Source organism: Salvelinus namaycush, chromosome 32, assembly GCF_016432855.1.
Source record: "Salvelinus namaycush isolate Seneca chromosome 32, SaNama_1.0, whole genome shotgun sequence".
NCBI classification, from domain to species: domain Eukaryota; kingdom Metazoa; phylum Chordata; class Actinopteri; order Salmoniformes; family Salmonidae; genus Salvelinus; species Salvelinus namaycush.
Window position 1 is genome coordinate 14,769,806 of NC_052338.1, and position 23,839 is coordinate 14,793,644.

At 45.1% G+C, this 23,839-nt stretch overlaps 1 protein-coding gene across 1 annotated transcript in view; it reads left to right on the top strand.

Annotated features, from left to right (window-relative positions):
- The first annotated feature begins 1,902 nt into the window (after window positions 1-1,902).
- Window positions 1,903-23,839, top strand: part of LOC120026846 (collagen alpha-3(IX) chain-like) — a 51,617-nt gene continuing 29,680 nt past the window's right edge. Inside the window, exon 1 of the mRNA XM_038971555.1 lies at window positions 1,903-2,119. Coding sequence (XP_038827483.1) covers window positions 1,903-2,119 — 217 coding nt within the window. The remainder of the gene's footprint in view (window positions 2,120-23,839) is intronic.

Here is a 23,839-nt window from a genome sequence, read left to right on the forward strand (position 1 = left end):
TATGATAGGGTGCTGAGGTTTGTGCTGTGCCAGTCCGTGGGTCATATTGACCCGTCCTGACACAGAGCCTTGACCCAGCAGCCTCAGACAGTTGTTGGTGGGAGAGGATGCAGAGGATATTGTGCTGTTGTGTAAAGGATGATGTACTGTACATCCATCCTCTGGGCTCTGTGACAGTGTGTTGCTCTTTAGTTATCTACTGTACACTCTTAGAAAAATAGGTTCCGAAACGGTTCTTTGGCTGTCCCCTAGGAGCACCCTTTTTGGTTCCAGGTAGAACCCTTTTGGGTTCCATATCACACCCTCTTAGAAAGGGTTTTACATGGAACACTAAAGGGTTCAACCTGGAATCAAAAAGCATTCCTCAAAGGATTATCCTATGAGGACAGCCAAAAAAACCTTTAGGTTCTAGATAGCACTTGTTTTCTAAGAGTGTATAACACAATGGAAAATGCGTAATGTATTTGGTTAAGTCAAATTTTTCTCACGTTTCGCTTAAGCCCAGTTCTAGTCAGCTGTTGTCAGGTGTAGTCAAAAGCAGGCGCTCTGCATTTCCCTCACTCTGTCTGGGATATACAGGCTACAGCTGGGACTGAACACTGTGTGCCTTAGAGAGGTCTGTCTCTGTCTCTGTCTCTGTCTCTGTCTCTGTCTCTGTCTCTGTCTCTGTCTCTGTCTCTCTCTCTCTCACACACACTCACTCACACACAGACTCACACACTCTCACACACACACTCTCACACACACACTCTCACACACACACACTCTCACACACACACTCTCACACACACACACTCACACACACACACACTCACACACACACACACACACACGCGCACACACACACACACTCACACACACTCACACACACACACACTCACACACACACTCACACACACTCACACACACTCACACACACTCACACACACACTCACACACTCACACACACACTCACACACTCACACACACTCACACACACACTCACACACACACTCACACACACACTCACACACTCACACACACTCACACACTCTCACACACACTCTCACACACACACACACACACACTCACACACACACACTCACACACACACACACACACACTCACACACACACACACTCACACTCACACACACACACACACACTCTCACACACACACACACTCTCACACACACACTCTCACACACACACTCTCACACACACACTCACACACACACTCACACACACACACACACTCACACACTCACACACACACTCACACACTCACACACACACACACACTCACACACACACACACACACTCACACACACACTCACACACACACACACACACACACACACTCACACACACACTCACACACACTCACACACACACTCACACACACACTCACACACACACTCTCACACACACTCTCACACACACTCACACACACACTCTCACACACACACTCACACACACTCTCACACACACTCTCACACACACACTCACACACACACACACTCACACACACTCACACACACACACACACTCACACTCACACACACACTCACACACACACTCACACACACACTCACACACACACTCACACACACACTCACACACACTCACACACACACACACTCACACACTCACACACTCACACACACACTCACACACTCACACACTCACACACTCCCAGTGTAACCGCTAGATCATGTTTACTGCCAGCAGAAGTACGGTATATAGCGGAGGCTGAATTCTCTCCCCTGGTTATCAACCTCAGCAGAAATTGATCAATGACTGAATGACATTTTAGGACAATTCAATAGGTCACAGGCACCGTCTCTACACACCATAGAATTACATAGAACTTTGATAGGATCCCTGTGATCCACACACACAAACAGTTTCAAGGGTATTACATGTCTACAATAATTTCCTTGTTTCTACTGAGCTCGTCTGTTAGCGCTGCTGATGATGACGACGACGATGACGATACTAATGATGATGTCGATGATGATGATGATGATGACAACGATACTAATGATGATGTCGATGATGATGATGATGATGACGACGACGATACTAATGATGACGTTGATGATGATGTCGATGATGAAAAAAGGAACTTACCACCTCGTCTCTACCACTCTGTTGAGCCATCAGCTTCCATTTGAAAGTTTACTGCTGACACTATAGCAGCGTTGTAGTCACTATAGCAATAGAAGAGACGTGTGGGCCTGCTTGCACAGAGTGTGCATTGAACCATAGAATTGAACAGGTGCTGCTAGATTCTGTCATTGTCACATTGTCCCTGACCTGCACTTCTCCAGCTGGGTCAATTGCTGTGGCCTTGTGTCACCTGATCTCTCCTTTCAATCAAAATTACGTCTTTATAGTCAGTTAAATGAAGCTTACTGTATGTACGAGATAAGCCAGATAGATTGTTGCTATGTGTACAACTCAGACCCTCTGTGATTCAAAGATACCTTCACTTACACTGTAACTCAAGTGTTAAAACAGATGAAGTCTAGACAGAATATTAGGACCTGCAGATTGTTGTCCAGTATGATCTTCATCATTTACCATGCTAGTAGCTGATGGGGATGCTCTGGAGTCCAATTACAATAGGCCCTCTAATGTGCTGCTGCTTGTGGCCATATCCTACGGTTCTGATGAGCTAGCTGATAAAAATCATTAAACTCTAATCATGACAAAGTGCCACCTGCTTGGGTTACAGACACTATTTCAGATGACTAAGTAATGCTGAGTGCTATTACACTACTGAGGCTGGGGCTCTATGAGGCTATTACAGGTTACACTACTGAGGCTAGGGCTCTATGAGGCTATTACAGGTTACACTACTGAGGCTGGGGTTCTATGAGGCTATTACAGGTTACACTACTGAGACTGGGGCTCTATGAGGCTATTACAGGTTACACTACTGAGTCTGGGGCTCTATGAGGCTATTACAGGTTACACTACTGAGGCTGGGGCTCTATGAGACTATTACAGGTTACACTACTGAGGCTGGGGCTCTATGAGGCTATTACAGGTTACACTACTGAGGCTGGGGCTCTATGAGGCTATTACAGGTTACACTACTGAGGCTGGGGCTCTATGAGGCTATTACAGGTGTAACGGGCTTCCTCCTTCTCCTCATCCGAAGAGGAGTAGCAAGGATTGGACCAAAGTGCAGCGGGGTGTGAATTCATAATTATTTATTTGACAGGACGAAAAAACACGAAAACACTTTAACAAACTACAAAACAACAAACGACGTAGACGCACCTGAACATAGGAACTTACATGACACGAAGAACGCATGAAACAGGAACAGACTACATAAACCGAACGAACGAACAAACAAACCGAAACAGTCCCGTGTGGCGTAACATACAGACACTGACACAGGAGACAACCACCCACAACAAACAATGTGAAACAACCTACCTTAATATGACTCTCAATCAGAGGAAACGCCAAACACCTGCCTCTAATTGAGAGCCATACCAGGCAACCCATTAACCCAACATAGAAAACACATAACATAGACTACCCACCCAAAACTCACGCCCTGACCAATTAAACACATACCAAACAACAGAAAACAGGTCAGGAACGTGACAACAGGTTACACTACTGAGACTGGGGCTCTATGAGGCTATTACAGGTTACACTACTGAGGCTGGGGCTCTATGAGGCTATTACAGGTTACACTACTGAGGCTGGGGCTCTATGAGGCTATTACAGGTTACACTACTGAGGCTGGGGCTCTATGAGGCTATTACAGGTTACACTACTGAGGCTGGGGCTCTATGAGGCTATTACAGGTTACACTACTGAGGCTGGGGCTCTATGAGGCTATTACAGCTTACACTACTGAGACTGGGGCTCTATGAGGCTATTACAGGTTACACTACTGAGACTGGGGCTCTATGAGGCTATTACAGGTTACACTACTGAGGCTGGGGCTCTATGAGGCTATTACAGGTTACACTACTGAGGCTGGGGCTCTATGAGGCTATTACAGGTTACACTACTGAGGCTGGGGCTCTATGAGGCTATTACAGGTTACACTGCTGAGACTGGGGCTCTATGAGGCTATTACAGGTTACACTACTGAGACTGGGGCTCTATGAGGCTATTACAGGTTACACTACTGAGGCTGGGGCTCTATGAGGCTATTACAGGTTACACTACTGAGGCTGGGGCTCTATGAGGCTATTACAGGTTACACTACTGAGGCTGGGGCTCTATGAGGCTATTACAGGTTACACTACTGAGGCTGGGGCTCTATGGGGGGACTTGAGTTGGTCACCACTAATCTCTCAACCACAACAAGCAAAACAAGCCCCTGGCTCTTCTCTCACTGAACTGGCTTGGATGTTAAGCTGGCAAATAGACATTTTAGTAACTGAAATAAAGACAAAACCCAGTACAGTCTTAATATTTTTTTTACATAAGTCTACAAGTAGTTGATAGACCTGGTCTAGAAAGAACATCCGCAGTCAAAACATTGATTCAAATGTTCTTCCCCGCCACAATGCTGAGACTGCAGAGTCTGCAGGTAGGCTACCTTCTCTGCTTCTACTTCTGACATCACAGTATAACACATACACTACATGACCAAAAGTATGTGGACATCTTTTTGTAGAACATCTCATTCCAAAATCATGGGCATTAGAATGGAGTTGGTACCCCCCTTGCTGCTATAACAGCCTCCACTCTCCTTGGCAGGCTTTCCACTAGATGTTGGAACATTGCTACGGGGACTTGCTTCCATTCAGCCACAAGAGCATTAGTGAGGTCGGACACTGATGTTGGGCAATTAGGCCTGGCTCGCAGTCGGTGTTCCAATTCATCCCAAAGGTGTTTAATGGGGTTGAGGTCAGGGCTCTGTGCAGGCCAGTCAAGTTCTTCCACACTGATCTCAACAAGCCATTTCTGTATGAAGCTCGCTTTGTGCACGGGGGCATTGTCATGCTGAAACAGGAAAGGGCATTCCCCAAACTGTTGCCACAAAGTTGGAAGCATAGAATCGTCTAGAATATAATTGTATGCTGTAGTGTTAAGATTTTTCTTGACTGGAACTAAGGGGCCTAGCGGGAACAATGAAAAACAACCCCAGACCATTAGTCCTCCTCCACCAAACTTTACAGTTGGCACTATGCATTCAGGCACATAGCGATCTCCTGGCATCCGCCAAACCCAGATTCGTCCGTCGGACTGCCAGATGGTGAAGTGTGATTCATCCCAACAGAGAACACGTTTCCACTGCTCAAGAGTTCAATGGCGGCGAGCTTTACACCACTCCAGCCCACACTTAGGCGTGTGTGCGGCTGCTCGGCCATGGAAACCCATTTCATGAAGCTCCCAACAGTTATTGTGCTGGCTTGCTTCCAGAGGCAGTTTGGAACTCGGTATTGAGTGTTGCAAACGAGGACAGACGAGTTTTATGCGCTACGCGCTTCAGCACTCGGCAGTCCCGTTCTGTGGGCTTGCGTGGCCTACCACTTCACGGCTGAGCCGTTGTTGCTCCTAGACGTTTCCACTTCACAACAGCAGCACTTACAGTTGACCGGTGCAGCTCCAGCAGGGCAGAAATGTGACGAACTGACTTGTTGGAAAGGTGGTATCCTATGACGGTGCCACGTTGAAGGTCACTGAACTCTTCAGTAAGGCCATTCTACTGCAAGGTTTGTCTATGGAGATTGCATTGCTGTGTGTTCGATTTTATACACCTGTCAGCAACAGTTGTGGCTGAAATAGCCGAATCCACTAATTTTAAGGGGTGTTCACATACCTTTGTATATATAGTGTATCTCAGGATCAGAGGGGGACATTACTCAGAGTGTAGCAGCCTACTGTAGCTACTTGCCTATATTTGGAGTGAGTATTTGGAGAGGCATAACTGAGACAACGGGCCAAGCGTAGGTGTAATCATAGCACAGTCACAGTGCCATGACAACCGGTTAAATGTTTACACACCATCGTCACATGACAGGAAATTAATCTCACACATTCACCTCATAATTAACCCTCATCTCATTGGGCAGGCTACAACGAAAGGCAAAGACACCATCCCTACGAATAAATACAACAAACTGGAATAAAACAACATCATCCCGCAGAAAAGACACTCCAGCACACTGGTATCCTTATATGCCACACAATAAATTAAATAGCTATTTTCTTGGTTTTAAGACCCATTAGCCTAAATGTATTGCTGAGTTACAAGAATACCAGTAGGCCTATACTGGAGTTGTACACTAATCTGTCTCTCCATGCACCGACTGGAACTAGGCTATATGAGATGCATGAACTACCCGCTTCTTAAAGGAAAACTATATTTTGGTATTTTTTTCAATGGTCCTTTGTTGACATAGTCCCAAAATGTTTTGCTTGTCAGCACTCAAGTTTTCAACATATGTATCTTTCAAAATACAGAAATTATCCCCGTATGATGCATTTTGCATCTTGGGACAACATCAACAATGGACTAATGAAACAATGGACTAATGAAACAATGGACTAATGAAACAATGGACTAATGAAACAATGGACTAATACAAGCCACCATCCTTATGAATAAAGCACCTCGTAAGGAAAGGAGCAGAAGGGCACAGATGTGATACAGAGAGAGTCTGACTGACAGTGTAAAGGAGAGAGGATTATGTAAATCATGTGATAGTGAACTCTGTGCCAAGTTCTTCTAAGGACATTAGCTACTGTAGAAATACTTTGTTTAGATCAGAGTCACACATACATTTGAGGAAGGGTGGAGAGTGGGTGGGGGGTTGCAGTGACTTGTTCTGTGCTGATAACATGATCTAGTATTCATCCAAAGGCTCTAATATAATTTATAATAGCAATTCACCTCATCAAGTCATCCAACTAGCCAAGGAACATAACATTGGTGTGACCTGTGTGCTATTGGTACAGTGGTGCGGCAGGTAGCCTAGTTGTTAGAGTGTTGGGCCAGTAACCGAAAGGTTGCTAGATTGAATCCCTGAGCTGACAAGGTAAAAATATGTCGTTCTGCCCCTGAACAAGGCAGTTAACCCACTGTTCCTAGATCGTCATTGTAAATAAGAATTTGTTCTTAACTGACTTGCCTAGTTAAATAAAAGTTAAATAAAATGTTTAAAGAAAACAGTGGTTTTCTTTAAACAGTTGATACAGTGGTTGGGGCTGTTGATACAGTGGTTGGGGCTGTTCGTATAGTGGTTGGGGCTGTTCATATAGTGGTTGGGGCTGTTGATACAGTGGTTGGGGCTGTTGATACAGTGGTTGGGGCTGTTCGTATAGTGGTTGGGGCTGTTGATACAGTGGTTGGGGCTGTTGATACAGTGGTTGGGGCTGTTCGTATAGTGGTTGGGGCTGTTGATACAGTGGTTGGGGCTGTTCGTATAGTGGTTGGGGCTGTTCGTATAGTGGTTGGGGCTGTTGATACAGTGGTTGGGGCTGTTGATACAGTGGTTGGGGCTGTTCGTATAGTGGTTGGAGCTGTTGATACAGTGGTTGGGGCTGTTGATACAGTGGTTGGGGCTGTTCGTATAGTGGTTGGGGCTGTTCGTATAGTGGTTGGGGCTGTTCATATAGTGGTTGGGGCTGTTGATACAGTGGTTGGGGCTGTTCGTATAGTGGTTGGGGCTGTTCGTATAGTGGTTGGGGCTGTTCGTATAGTGGTTGGGGCTGTTGATACAGTGGTTGGGGCTGTTCGTATAGTGGTTGGGGCTGTTCGTATAGTGGTTGGGGCTGTTCATATAGTGGTCGGGGCTGTTGATACAGTGGTTGGGGCTGTTCGTATAGTGGTTGGGGCTGTTCGTATAGTGGTTGGGGCTGTTCGTATAGTGGTTGGGGCTGTTGATACAGTGGTTGGGGCTGTTGATACAGTGGTTGGGGCTGTTCGTATAGTGGTTGGGGCTGTTGATACAGTGGTTGGGGCTGTTCGTATAGTGGTTGGGGCTGTTCGTATAGTGGTTGGGGCTGTTCATATAGTGGTTGGGGCTGTTGATACAGTGGTTGGGGCTGTTCGTATAGTGGTTGGGGCTGTTCGTATAGTGGTTGGGGCTGTTCGTATAGTGGTTGGGGCTGTTGATACAGTGGTTGGGGCTGTTCGTATAGTGGTTGGGGCTGTTCGTATAGTGGTTGGGGCTGTTCATATAGTGGTCGGGGCTGTTGATACAGTGGTTGGGGCTGTTCGTATAGTGGTTGGGGCTGTTCGTATAGTGGTTGGGGCTGTTGATACAGTGGTTGGGGCTGTTGATACAGTGGTTGGGGCTGTTGATACAGTGGTTGGGGCTGTTGATACAGTGGTTGGGGCTGTTCGTATAGTGGTTGGGGCTGTTGATACAGTGGTTGGGGCTGTTGATACAGTGGTTGGGGCTGTTGATACAGTGGTTGGGGCTGTTGATACAGTGGTTGGGGCTGTTCGTATAGTGGTTGGGGCTGTTCGTATAGTGGTTGGGGCTGTTCATATAGTGGTTGGGGCTGTTGATACAGCGGTTGGGGCTGTTCGTATAGTGGTTGGGGCTGTTCGTATAGTGGTTGGGGCTGTTCATATAGTGGTCGGGGCTGTTGATACAGTGGTTGGGGCTGTTCATATAGTGGTTGGGGCTGTTGATACAGTGGTTGGGGCTGTTCGTATAGTGGTTGGGGCTGTTCGTATAGTGGTTGGGGCTGTTGATACAGTGGTTGGGGCTGTTCGTATAGTGGTTGGGGCTGTTGATACAGTGGTTGGGGCTGTTCGTATAGTGGTTGGGGCTGTTGATACAGTGGTTGGGGCTGTTCGTATAGTGGTTGGGGCTGTTGATACAGTGGTTGGGGCTGTTCGTATAGTGGTTGGGGCTGTTCGTATAGTGGTTGGGGCTGTTCGTATAGTGGTTGGGGATGTTCGTATAGTGGTTGGGGCTGTTGATACAGTGGTTGGGGCTGTTGATACAGTGGTTGGGGCTGTTCGTATAGTGGTTGGGGCTGTTGATACAGTGGTTGGGGCTGTTGATACAGTGGTTGGGGCTGTTCGTATAGTGGTTGGGGCTGTTGATACAGTGGTTGGGGCTGTTCGTATAGTGGTTGGGGCTGTTCGTATAGTGGTTGGGGCTGTTCATATAGTGGTTGGGGCTGTTGATACAGTGGTTGGGGCTGTTGATACAGTGGTTGGGGCTGTTCATATAGTGGTTGGGGCTGTTTGTATAGTGGTTGGGGCTGTTCATATAGTGGTTGGGGCTGTTGATACAGTGGTTGGGGCTGTTGATACAGTGGTTGGGGCTGTTGGTACAGTGGTTGGGGCTGTTGATACAGTGGTTGGGGCTGTTGATACAGTGGTTGGGGCTGTTCATATAGTGGTTGGGGCTGTTGATACAGTGGTTGGGGCTGTTTGTATAGTGGTTGGGGCTGTTGATACAGTGGTTGGGGCTGTTGATACAGTGGTTGGGGCTGTTCGTATAGTGGTTGGGGCTGTTGATACAGTGGTTGGGGCTGTTCGTATAGTGGTTGGGGCTGTTGATACAGTGGTTGGGGCTGTTCGTATAGTGGTTGGGGCTGTTCGTATAGTGGTTGGGGCTGTTCATATAGTGGTTGGGGCTGTTGATACAGTGGTTGGGGCTGTTGATACAGTGGTTGGGGCTGTTCGTATAGTGGTTGGGGCTGTTGATACAGTGGTTGGGGCTGTTGATACAGTGGTGGGGCTGTTCGTATAGTGGTTGGGGCTGTTGATACAGTGGTTGGGGCTGTTCGTATAGTGGTTGGGGCTGTTCGTATAGTGGTTGGGGCTGTTCGTATAGTGGTTGGGGCTGTTCGTATAGTGGTTGGGGCTGTTGATACAGTGGTTGGGGCTCTTCGTATAGTGGTTGGGGCTGTTGATACAGTGGTTGGGGCTGTTCGTATAGTGGTTGGGGCTGTTCGTATAGTGGTTGGGGCTGTTCATATAGTGGTTGGGGCTGTTGATACAGTGGTTGGGGCTGTTCGTATAGTGGTTGGGGCTGTTCGTATAGTGGTTGGGGCTGTTGATACAGTGGTTGGGGCTGTTGATACAGTGGTTGGGGCTGTTCGTATAGTGGTTGGGGCTGTTCGTATAGTGGTTGGGGCTGTTCATATAGTGGTCGGGGCTGTTGATACAGTGGTTGGGGCTGTTCGTATAGTGGTTGGGGCTGTTCGTATAGTGGTTGGGGCTGTTGATACAGTGGTTGGGGCTGTTGATACAGTGGTTGGGGCTGTTGATACAGTGGTTGGGGCTGTTGATACAGTGGTTGGGGCTGTTCGTATAGTGGTTGGGGCTGTTGATACAGTGGTTGGGGCTGTTGATACAGTGGTTGGGGCTGTTGATACAGTGGTTGGGGCTGTTGATACAGTGGTTGGGGCTGTTCGTATAGTGGTTGGGGCTGTTCGTATAGTGGTTGGGGCTGTTCATATAGTGGTTGGGGCTGTGGATACAGTGGTTGGGGCTGTTCGTATAGTGGTTGGGGCTGTTCGTATAGTGGTTGGGGCTGTTCATATAGTGGTCGGGGCTGTTGATACAGTGGTTGGGGCTGTTCATATAGTGGTTGGGGCTGTTGATATAGTGGTTGGGGCTGTTCGTATAGTGGTTGGGGCTGTTCGTATAGTGGTTGGGGCTGTTGATACAGTGGTTGGGGCTGTTCGTATAGTGGTTGGGGCTGTTGATACAGTGGTTGGGGCTGTTCGTATAGTGGTTGGGGCTGTTCATATAGTGGTTGGGGCTGTTGATACAGTGGTTGGGGCTGTTGATACAGTGGTTGGGGCTGTTCGTATAGTGGTTGGGGCTGTTCGTATAGTGGTTGGGGCTGTTCATATAGTGGTTGGGGCTGTTGATACAGTGGTTGGGGCTGTTGATACAGTGGTTGGGGCTGTTGATACAGTGGTTGGGGCTGTTCATATAGTGGTTGGGGCTGTTCGTATAGTGGTTGGGGCTGTTCATATAGTGGTTGGGGCTGTTGATACAGTGGTTGGGGCTGTTGATACAGTGGTTGGGGCTGTTGGTACAGTGGTTGGGGCTGTTGATACAGTGGTTGGGGCTGTTGATACAGTGGTTGGGGCTGTTCATATAGTGGTTGGGGCTGTTGATACAGTGGTTGGGGCTGTTTGTATAGTGGTTGGGGCTGTTGATACAGTGGTTGGGGCTGTTGATACAGTGGTTGGGGCTGTTGATACAGTGGTTGGGGCTGTTGAAACAGTGGTTGGGGCTGTTGATACAGTGGTTGGGGCTGTTCGTATAGTGGTTGGGGCTGTTGATACAGTGGTTGGGGCTGTTGATACAGTGGTTGGGGCTGTTGATACAGTGGTTGGGGCTGTTGATACAGTGGTTGGGGCTGTTCGTATAGTGGTTGGGGCTGTTGATACAGTGGTTGGGGTTGTTCATACAGATGTTGGAGGGTTGAGGGTGGTGGAATAAGATGTCTAACTGCAGACTGTGAAAAGCATCTATGCTGTCTCCACACGAAGGTCCCCTGTGGTCTGACTACACTTAGCCCGGAGAGGATGGACCTGGGTGGGTTGAAGTTAGCTGGAAAATCATTGTTTTACCACTTCAGGAATCTGCTGTGTGGGTCTGCTGAAATACTAGGAGAGTAGACTGTTCACCAAGCGGACAGCTGCATGCAGTGTGCAGTAGACAAAGCACCTGCCCTCCGCTAAGCAGACCTTCAGTCATAGAAGTAGGCTATTAGGAATCCACTGCACCTGACTACCATCACTGACATGGAAATGTCTGAAGTCCTTAACTTTATAAGCTCATTTCTTTTTATACTTATATTATCCTATGTATAACCTAACATAGGCTACTAGCATAGAATAACCTACAGTTGAAGTTGGAAGTTTACATACACTTAGGTTGGAGTCATTAAAACTCGTTTTTCAACCACTCCACAAATTTCTTGTTAACAAAATATAGTTTTGTCAAGTCGGTTAGGACATCTACATTGTGCATGACATAAGTAATTTTTCCAGAAAATGTTTACAGGCAGATTATTTCACTTATAATTCACTGTATCACAATTCCAGTGGGTCAGAAGTTTACATAAACTAAGTTGACTGTGCCTTTAAACAGCTTGGAAAATTCCAGAAAATGATTTCATGGCTTTAGAAGCTTCTGATATGCTAATTGACATCATTTTTGTCAATTGGAGATGTACCTGTGGATGTATTTCAAGGCCTACCTTCAAACTCAGTGCCTCTTTGCTTGACATCATGGGAAAATCAAAAGAAATCAGCCAAGACCTCAGAAAAAAACTGTAGACCTCCACAAGTCTGGTTCATCCTTGGGAGCAATTTCCAAACACCTGAAGGTACCACGTTCATCTGTACAAACAATAGTACGCAAGTATAAACAGCATGGGACCACGCAGATGTCATACGGCTCAGGAAGGAGACGCGTTCTGTCTCCTAGAGATGAACGTACTTTGGGGCGAAAAGTGCAAATCAATCCCACAACAACAGCAAAGGACCTTGTGATGATGCTGGAGGAAACAGGTACAAAATAATCTATATCCACAGTAAAACGAGTCCTATATCAGCATAACCTGAAAGGCAGCTCAGCAAGGAAGAAGCCACTGCTCCAAAACCGCCTTAAAAAAGCCAAACTACAGTTTGCAACTGCACATGGGGAAAAAAACGTACTTTTTGGAGAAAAGTCCTCTGGTCTGATGAAACAAAAATAGAACTGTTTGGCCATAATGACCATCATTATGTTTGGAGGAAAAAGGGAGAGGATTGGAAGCCAAAGAACACCATCCCAACAGTGAAGCACGGGGGTGGCAGCATCATGTTGTGGGGGTGCTTTGCTGCAGGAGGGTCTGGTGCACTTCACCAAATAGATGGCATCATGAGGTGGGAACATTATGGGGATATATTGAAGCAACATCTCAAGACATCAGTCAGGAAGTTAAAGCTTTGTCACAAATGGGTCTTCCAAATGGACAATGACCCCAAGCATACTTCCAAAGTTGAGGCAAAATGGCTTAAGGACAACAAAGTCAAGGTATTGGAGTGGCCATCACAAAGCCCTGACCTCAATCCCATCGGAAATGTGTGGGCAGAACTGAAAAAGTGTGTGTGAGCAAGGAGGCCTACAAACCTGATTCAGTTACACCAGCTCTGTCAGGAGGAATGGTCCAAAATTCACCCAGCTTATTGTGGGAGGCTACCAGAAACGTTTGACCAAAGTTAAACAATTTAAAGGCAATGCTACCAAATGCTAATTGAGTGTATGTAAACTTCTGACCCACTGGGAATGTGATGAAAGAAATAAAAGATGAAATAAATCATTCTCTCTATTATTATTCTGACATTTCACATTCTTAAAATAAAGTGGTATTACCAACTGACCTAAGACAGGGAATTTTTACTAGGATTAAATGTCAGGAATTGTGAAAAACTGAGTTTAAATGTATTTGGCTAAGGTGTATGCAAACTTCCGACTTCAACTGTATGTGATAGCAACATAGTTCATAGTGATTCTTGCTAGGTTTCTGCATACACCGTGTGTAAGAGGGCTTGCCATACACCAGGTGCCACTTCTAGACGATCATTGTTATTGCGCTATTCCAAATATTGGTCCAACAGCTCCGCATGTATTGAATTATGATGGGGGGGGTCTAAGTCCTGTCAGTTGTGGTTAGATAAATCACACTAAATCAACACCCAAACTATTTCAAATGACAAAGCAGCGATGGGTGTTTGCCAAATATTTTCCATAAAACGATTTGCTCTGTGTGTGTATGTGCGTGTGTGTGTGTGTGTCAGTGCCTGCGTGCGTGCATAGCATGCTGCTGCTATAGCCAATTCTGCTATTATAGACTCGTCGAACTTTTAACCGTAACTAAATTAGGAGCTGGCGCTTTAACAACAATTTAGCGGTCGGGTCTGTTACAATCTCGTCAAAACATTATCCGTTTCACAATACAGCAGCAAGCAACAACCGGCCCGTTATATTCTCCGTCTGTCTCACTACACTGTGATGGACAATGAGGATAGCTATAGTACAATGTAACAAACCTTACCTTGCTCACTGATGCGCTGAGAATCTCCACGCAATACCCAGTGTCCACCACTGTCTAATTAATATCCACAAGGCTTTGGCTTTACAACCTGCAGCGACACTTGCCTTTCGGTCGGCGGATGTATGATGCCTTCCCGGTCTGTGTTCAGTGTTTATATCGCTGTCGTAAGCTGCTGCTCAACGCTTCTCCTGCTGCTGCTGTTGCCATGGTTATCCATTTAGCCCCTGTATCCTCTTCTTCTGCAGTGCAAACCACTAGCTAACAGCTTCCTAGCTTAGCTTACGTTTCCCCCATCATGACAGTAATGTTCAAATAGTCTAAGTGGTGCGCCTGACCTGTCTCGTGGTTTAGCTTCGTGTTTATCCTCTGTCCGGTGGTTGACACATCGTTTCGGGAGAACATTAAGAGTGTCCTGCAGTGGCTTCTGCCAGTTTGCGCACTGTGCGTACAATTGACGGGCTGACGTCACTGCCGGTTGAGAAATTAAAACGCTGAACTAGCCCACCTGAGAACTTTCACCAGCACTATCAACACATTTACACAATAGGCTATGTTTACAGTCATTGGATTGTTAGCATTTCTTAGTTTGGTGTATAACAACAAGTAGTAGTATTACGGGATGGAGAAGCAACATAGCCAAGAAGTCATGGAGTTATGAGTTCAGGACCTGAACTTCAGGTAGGCCTCTGTGCTTCAGTAAACACAAGAAGTAATCCAGTGATAGGGTTTACTCAAGAAAAACTTAAATAAATACTCATTCCTGGTAAACAAGTTGGAACACTCATAAACAGACAGATACACTGAACAAAAATATAAACGCAACATGTAACAATTTCAAAGATTTTGTTGAGTTACATTTCATATAAGGAAATCACTCAATTGAAATTAATAAATTAGGACCTAATCTATGGATTTCACATGACTGGGAATACAGATATCTTTTGTTTTTAAAAGGTAAGGGTGTGTATCAGAAAACCTGTCAGTATCTGGTGTGCAGCGCGACACATCTGCTTCGCATAGAGTTGATCAGGCTGTTGATTGTGGCCTGTGGAAGATCTGTTTGGGATGGAAACGTTGTCAATAAAGCAGTGAATTGGGAGCTTCAACAGTGTACAGGCCTTCTTGTTCTATACAAGTATTCTTTATTAGCCCAGCACCTATGTGGTTAAGGATGTGCGTATGACCACAAACCTTTCTGTGGAATGTTGTCCCATTCCTCTTCAATGGCTGTGCGAGTTGCTGGATATTGGCGGGAACTGGAACAAGATGTCGTACATGTCGATCCAGAGCATCCCAAACATGCTCAATGGGTGACATGTCTGGTGAGTATGCAGGCTATGGGAGAACTGGGACATTTTCAGCTTCCAGGAATTGTGTACAGATCCTTGCGACATGGGGCTGCGCATTATCATGCTGAAACATGAGGTGATGGTGGCGGGTGAATGGCACGACAAAGGACTTCAGGATCTCATCACGGTATCTCTGTGCATTCAAATTGCCATCGATAAAATGCAATTGTGTTCGTTGTCCGTATCTTATGCCTGCCCATGCCATAACCCCACCGCCACCATGGGGCACTCTGTTCACAACGTTGAAATCAGCAAACCACTCGCCCATACGATGCCATACACGTGGTCTGCGGTTGTAAGGCCGATTGGACATACAGACAAATTCTCTAAAACAACGTTGGAGAAATGTACATTCAGTTCTCTGTCAACAGCTCTGGTGGATCTTCCTGCAGTCAGCATGCCAATTGCACGCTCCCTCAAAACTTGAGACATCTGTGGCATTGTGTTGTGTGACAGAACTGCACATTTTAGAGTGGCCTTTTATTGTTCCATGCACAAGGTGCACTTGTGTAATGATCATGCTGTTGAATCAGCTTCTTGATATGCCACACCTTTCAGGTGGATGGATTATCTTGGCAAAGGATAAATGGTCACTAAAAGGGATGTAAACATATTTGTGCACAAAATTTGCGAGAAATAAGCTTTTTGTGCATATAATTTTTTGGGGGGGATCTTTTATTTCAGCTCATGAAACATGGGACCAACAACCCCTTCTTATCTAAGGGCCCAGAGTTAATCTCTTACAGGTTCTACCCATCTGTAATGGATCTCCTCTTCGTCTGGTCCGTGGGGCGACGCACAATTGGCATAGCGTCGTCCGGGTTAGGGAGGGTTTGGCCGGTAGGGATATCCTTGTCTCAGTATGTAAAATGTAATAAAATGTATGCACTCTACTGTAAGTCGCTCTGGATAAGAGCGTCTGCTAAATGACTAAAATGTAAAATGTAAAAAATGTCTGAGGAGGAGTAGGAAGGATCGGACCAATGTGCAGCGTCGTAAGTGTTCGTCATTTTATGAAAATGCACTGAACACTAAAATACAAAATAAACAAACAAAGAACAACCGAAACAGTTCCGTCTGGTAACAAATACAAAGACAGAAAACAACTACTCACAAATCATAGTAGGAAAACAGGCAACCTAAGTATGGCTCTCAATCAGAGACAGTGATAGACAGCTGCCTCTGATTGGGAACCACACCAGGCCAAACACATAGAAACACAACAACATAGAAAAAGAACATAGACTGCCCACCCCAACTCACGCCCTGACCAAACTAAAATAGAGACATAAAAAAGGAACTAAGGTCAGGACGTGACACCATCATTATCCCCCATGCAGCCGACAGAAGATGAATTGCAGGTGTGTAGACGGAGTCATGTGACCAGAAGCATCTAGAACCATCTGGTACAGGTATAAACACTTCCTGTAGTTATCTATATAGTTATCCATACAGTATGTGCTGTTAGGACCTGCGGAGTGAAATATGTTTTTCTCTCTCAAACAGAAGTCCTGCATTTAGCAAGACCATCATCAGAGTTGGCATTGAGACTGACTGGCTTCATATCATTCCTTGACAGTGTAGGACAAGGCTACTCATAGGTCGCAGTTCACACACTAGTCTACAACAGAAATAGAAGCATTTACATTGAGTTCTCCGTAAATGGCCCTTGCCAGCAATCTATCAAAACGTGATCAACACACATTCCATTACACAACACTAAATAGGTGTTATATTGTCACATACACCAAATAGGTGCAATGAAATGTGTTGTTTTGCAAGGTCAGCCATAGTAGTACAACACTCCTGGAACATATTAGGGTTAAGTGCCTTGCTCAAGGGCACATCAACAGATTTTTCACATTGTCAGCTAGAGTATTTGAACCTGCAACCATTCAGTTACTGGCTCAACACTCTAACCACTAGGCTGCCAGTTGCCCTAGTGTGTTTGACCAACTGAGTTCAAACCCGTGTCTCCTACACACAATAAGACTGTATCAACCGGTTGAGCTAAAGTCTAAACGTGTCGTTGTAAAAGCCCAGAGAGTTCCTCTCAGGACGGACCAGACCAGGCTGTTGTCTGGCTTTTCTGAATGTGACTCAGTAGGTTATGAGTCTGCTAGTCATGAGGTCTGGTCTGGCTGAATAATCACAAGTTGTTTTGGCTTTTCTCTCTTTCCTCTCCTCTCTCCTCCCCCTTTCTATCGGTCTGTACTTCCATTGAAGTCACGCGTTCTCCATTACCTAGGGGCGGCAGGGTATCCTAGTGGTTAGAGTGTTGGACTAGTAACCCAAAGGTTGCAAGTTCAAATCCCCGAGCTGACAAGGTACAAATCTGTTGTTCTGCCCCTGAACAGGCAGTTAACCCACCGTTCCTAGGCCGTCATTGAAAATAATAATTTGTTCTTAACTGACTTGCCTAGTTAAATAAAGGTAAAATAAAAAATAAAAAAAATAAAACCTAGATGGACATATGATCACCCTCACACAACTCAGTGGGGAGACTCAGAGTCAGTCACTGTACTGTACAGTGACTGACTCAGAGTCAGTCACTGTACTGTAGGCCTATGAAGTTAGAGACTTTTTATTCTCTATTTTGGTTAGGTCAGGGTGTGACTAGGGTGGGTACTCTAGTTTGTGTATCTCTATGTTGGCCTGGTATGGTTCTCAATCAGAGGCAGCTGTCTATCGTCATATTTAGGCAGCCTTTTCCCACCTGTTGTTTGTGGGATCTCGTTTTTGTATTGTTGCTTTTTAGCCCTACAAAGCGGTACGTTTCGTTTGTTACTCTTTCTTGTTTTGTGCCGGTTATCATAAATAAAATGATTAACCTACCCCACGCTGCATCTTGGTCCGACCATCCTTCCAACAACGATCGTTACAGATACTTGATAGGATAGCTAGATAGTTATTTGATTGACTATTATGTAGTTATGACTAAACATACAGTACTTGAATCAGTTAGGATCAATTTCACTTGACAGAAAGAAGCAAATGTATATATTTTTTTTCACTTGACAGATATGCAATAATGTACAGCTATGTAATAAAACATATTGTGAGCGACATACTAGTCTATTATTGTACAATGTAACATTTCCAGGCCTTTTGTAGTTGTCCCTAGGACTTGATAAACAGCTGAACATACAATATATCTTTCACCAACTTTTCTAAAAAGCCAATCACACACTCCATTATATAATTTAACCTTTAACCTAATTAACCTTTATTTAAACTAGGCAAGTCAGTAAAGAACACATTCTTATTTACAATGACAGCCTAACCCAGTAAACCCTCCCCTAAACCGGACGACGCTGGGCCAAATGTGCGCTGCCCTATGGGACTTCCAATCACAGCTGGTTGTGATACAGCCCAGGATCAAACCAGGGTCTGTAGTGACGCCTCTTGCACTGAGATGCAGTGCCTTAGACCGCTGCGCCACTCGGGGGCCCAAGAAATATAAGACGTGTAAAACCAAACCACCCTGTCTGTGTGGACCAGGACCTTTGAATTAAAAAGCAGGTATTTAGTCACTATAGAGGCATTCTTCAGGTACAGTAAATGACGTACACGATTAAATCCTCCTTCCTCCATCACTCTACACTCTCCTACGGCATCCCTATCCCTAACCTGCAACAGAATTATTAACAGAATTACACACAGCCAACACATATCATTATGGGGCACAGTGAAGGAGAGAAAGAGAGGGAGGGAGGAGGAGAAAGGTGTAACAGGAGGAAGGGAAGGCCTAGAGGCCTCCAACATGTCTTTTAAGTGCTGGTAATAAAACCTAGTCACCACCTCCTGAATAGCTCCTGTCCAATGGGAACCCATTGAAGCGGGTTTTATGTGTCTTCAGCCCCAGTTTGAGCATTCCCAGCCCTGGTCCCACCAGTCAGTCCTCACCATGCTCTCCCAGCACCAGGACTGATCTTCAAGGGGAACTTACCTAACGTTCATGTCTGTTGCTCCTTTTGCTCCTCTACCTCACCCACTGCTATCAGTCTGTCTGTCTGTCCGCTCTTAAAGCCCTGCGTTGCCCCTCGCTCCTAGACGGGAGCAAAACATGGAGCACCACTGTGCTCTCTTGACAAGGTAAGAGCTTTCTGAATGAAACATGTATTATTAAAGTAGTTATTTATATGTTGAAGTGGTAATATCTGGGTGGATTAGCAGTGTGTTCCACTTGACTCTGACCTTGATGTGGGGAAATCGTGAGGTAAGAGTTTAGTCAGACTTACTGTTGTCTTAACGTAATATATGTTTTTTTGATTGATTCATTCTAGTCTGAGGACTTGCTAGTTAGGAAATGATGAACAATATGACATTCTCTCAATAGCAGTGTTTCCCAAACATTTCCTCTTGTATCCTCAGCCATTCCACTTATCTGATGTATTCCAGAGCCAGATTACACAATTCAAATATTGTAATGAGAGGCTTGGTGATTAATTGACCAGTTGGATCAGGTGTGCTACAACTGGAATACATCAAATAAATGGAAGGGCTGGGGGTACTATAGGAGAGATTAGGGAAACATTGCTCGGTAGGAATTAACTAGTTTAATCACTAATACATTTAGTGAGGTATTTAATCTGAAAACATTTTTTTTAAAGAAAACTTAATGATTTTGACTGATTTCTAGTATCAGATTCCCCTGAACCATTGACTCACTCTAGAATAATGACAAATCAATATTTTATAGGAAAAAAATCCTTACACATCTTTTGTTAGAAATAGGAAATAATCGTGCTTGAATTTATACTGCCTTGAAATTAACCAGTGATATTGGGGCTGGTTAATCGAAGCTCCATGGCCAAGACTGAGATAGCACAGCTTTATAATCTGGCGCACGCACTCACTCACACGCACACACATACACACACACAGACTATAAACCTTGTTTGGTGGGTATTTAAACAGGGGAAATTAAAGCTGTTAAACCTTAAGAACCAGCCTTCCTTTCCTCCTTACCTCTCCAATGGGGTGGTCAACTGTGTCTTTGTCATGGCGTATTGCTCTGTTAAAAAGCAGTCTGGCCTCTCAAATAGCCCCAGTGGGGACCAGAGTGACACACACACATACTTTTGACTTTTATAGTCCTAAAGTTTTGCTCCCAAATTATTAGCTTACTAATTAAAGTGAGTGATAGGTTTAATTTGTAAGGCTGAGCAGCAGAGAGTGTAACAGGGGTCCAGTTGGTGTAATTAAGACAAATGAGGGCAATGAAGTCACTCCAGGAAAGCTGGAAAGCTGGCTTACTACACGGTCCAGGCTCTGGGACGCTGGAAGACAAGGCCATATGGGTGGCACAGCGAGAAGGCCAGAAAACATTCAAACAAGCTCTGGAAGCTGGAGATCACACACTGTGCTTTTCACTCAGGGAGAGGGATGACTGATCACAGAGTTGTAATTGCTCTTGATGAAAGAGGCACAATCTTGAAGATGTTTATGTTCTTATCAGTAATGCCCTTGACCTTTCACGACACAGTACTAGAGACTAGAGACTCTGTCTGAGATGCAGCATATTGATTTAGAATTTCCCACTGAGAATAGAGTTGTTGAGGTTGTTGCCCTGTTGACTTGGTTTATAGTTTAAACTGTGCTCTGAGAACATAGTATGGGGAAAAAGTCAAAACACAATTGTTTTTCCAAATATATTTTCTGCAGCTCAAGAGCTGATGTTAAGACCGCTGTCAAGCTTTTCCCAGACCATCAGTGTCAGAATGATTTTGATGCTATTGCTTGCTGTGACAGTTTATCTCGAGGGGTTGGGAGTATATTGTACACAAGGCATCAAAGAACGCTAAGCTTTCCTTTCCTATATATTACAACATCAGACTGGATCTAAGGGCAAATGCAAATTGAAATGCCCAAAAGCTGATAGCACAGAAGGACATCTCTGTTGTGAATGAACCCCAATTAGTGCTACATTTCTATTCTCTCTCTCTCTCTCTCTCTCTCTCTCTCTCTCTCTCTCTCTCTCTCTCTCTCTCTCTCTCTCTCTCTCTCTCTCTCTCTCTCTCTCTCTCTCTGTCTCTCTGTCTCTCTCTCTCTGTCTCTCTCTCTGTCTCTCTCTCTGTCTCTCTCTGTCTCTCTCTGTCTCTCTCTGTCTCTCTCTCTGTCTCTCTCTCTGTCTCTCTCTCTCTCTCTCTCTCTCTCTCTCTCTCTCTCTCTCTCTCTCTCTCTCTCTCTCTCTCTCTCTCTCTCTCTCTCTCTTCACACCAAAGCTGCTCAGCACAACTAGTGGCCATATATGGAAGTGCAGGGCAAGATCATTTCACAGTAAAGCAAACAAATTCAGATAGCTACCTGATCCATATAGTCCAGTGGTTTGTGTTGGTGGGTGTACTGTACTGTGGTCCAGGGTTCCTGTCAGTGAAAGCCCTCCCCATAACCATTATAAGGTCAGGGCTGTTCTTGGCTGCCAGGCTGGTAGATAGATTAATGGGCATGGGGAGATGCAGGGCTGCCAGCCTGTAGTGATTTGGGCAGTGTCCTCCATGGTGAAGGACATATGTTAGTGGCTAACTGCCTCTTCCCTCCCTCCTCTGTAGGGACCTTGCTGAGTAAGCCATTATTAATTTCTCTGATAGCACCCCCCTCTCTCTCCCTGTCTTCCCTGTCTCCTTAAAGTTGGAATCTGTAGCGGTGAAACTGCCACGTTCGTTTGCGATATTACACCAACGAAGACGTTACTTCAAACAGAAAACACTTTTTTTTTCGTAGGACACCATTGCTCTCTTGATAGAACAGCAGAGTATGTACTGCGATTGTTTTTTCTTGACGCTGGAGATCCTCACTGCCGTTTAATAAACAAAGCAACAGCAATAGCAAATTTGCCAGGGGGCAGCCAGCGGCGCTGTTTCTCCTAATGCGGATCAAGGCTTTAACACGTCATCTCTCTTATGAAAAAAGACCTCCATATACACCCTCGGCCATCACTCCATATCACCCTGCCTGTCAGCCTTCTGATAGGGCTGATGAAGGGGCTGAGGAAGGTTGAGGAAAACAAGGCCAGTGGAGCGGCCTGAGGACACACAACACAACGTTTTGGTTTTATGTAGTACACATTCATGTGTAAGCCACAGGAGGCTAGTGGCACCTTAATTGTGGAAGACGAGCTTGTGGTAATGGCTGGAGCGGAATAAGTGGAATGGTATCAAACACATGGTGTGCATGTGTTTGGTGCCATTCCATTCTCTCCGTTCCGGCCATTATTATGTGGTGTAGGCCTATGTATGACAACAATAGCCGTCTCGAGCAAGTCATTTTCACTGTTGCTGCTTTCTACGACACAATGTCTGTCTTTACTGTGTGTAGTTATTACTTCACTGTTTCTGTAAGCTTACTTAGTATGGACAGACATTCGTACTCTGGAGTTGAGCTAATGTATTAGACAATGTACACTCATGTCTGGCATCAGTAAAACAACACTCGACTGCTTATGCACGTCATCCTGTCACAGTTTCCTCCATTACCTGCAAAAGGAGAAATGTATGGGTTTCTGTATTTCCATGATAACATGTGCTTGTGTTGTCATGAGGTCTTCATCGATCAAACTGATCGTACTGATCAGTATGACACATTTGTCACTCTTTTCAGATAATATTGATGTGTCTATGTGCGTTGTAATGTCTTTTAATGTGTCGCTACTCTAAAGCTTTATCAAATCAGGCCAGAGATGGTAGACATGATGACTGAAGACATCAGATCACTGACCCAGCTGTCCTTTCTCTCGCTCTCCCTCTCTCTCTCGCCCTCGCCCTCTCCCTCTCTCTCTCTCTCTCTCTCTCTCTTGCCCTCTCCCTCACTATCTCTCGCCCTCTCCCTCTCTCTCTTCTCTCAGGAAGCGACCACAGCACCCAGCGATGTTGCTGTACCCCTCTACCTGCATGGCCCTCCTCTCTCTGCTACTCTCTCCTGCCCTCGGCCGTAAGTTACCCAGAAGCCTTCAGGCTCATGATAGACACGTAACAGTGTACTACTGGGATATGGTATTTGTTTGCACGACTACTTTTGATTTTGGTATCAAAACACACACGTTGTTTCAGGAATACTATCCCAAGTCATTCCATTTAATACAAATGCAAATCTAAGATTAAGACAGAAACAGCAGATGTAGTGTAGCCTACTGTACTAGTCTGTAAAATTAATTCAGATAATCTCTAGTTTCTTAATTCTTACAGATACCGTATCTTAATTTGATCATCCAGTTTTTGATCATCCTGTTTTTGTCTTTTTTAAACTTGTAGTGTATTTGAGGTTTAAAAAGGATTCTAATGTTTGTAATTTCCAATTAAAAATGTCAGACTTGATTTGCCTTGACGAAAAATGTTTCAACCCCTACAATTAAAAACAAATATTAATTATAATCCACATAATAATTCACATTATTTTCCTAATGTAGCAAACTTGCTCAAATTAAGATCCTGCATCTGTATAAGCCTCTCTCGCAAGCTGTCAAGAGAGATGCAATAACACATCTATCCACA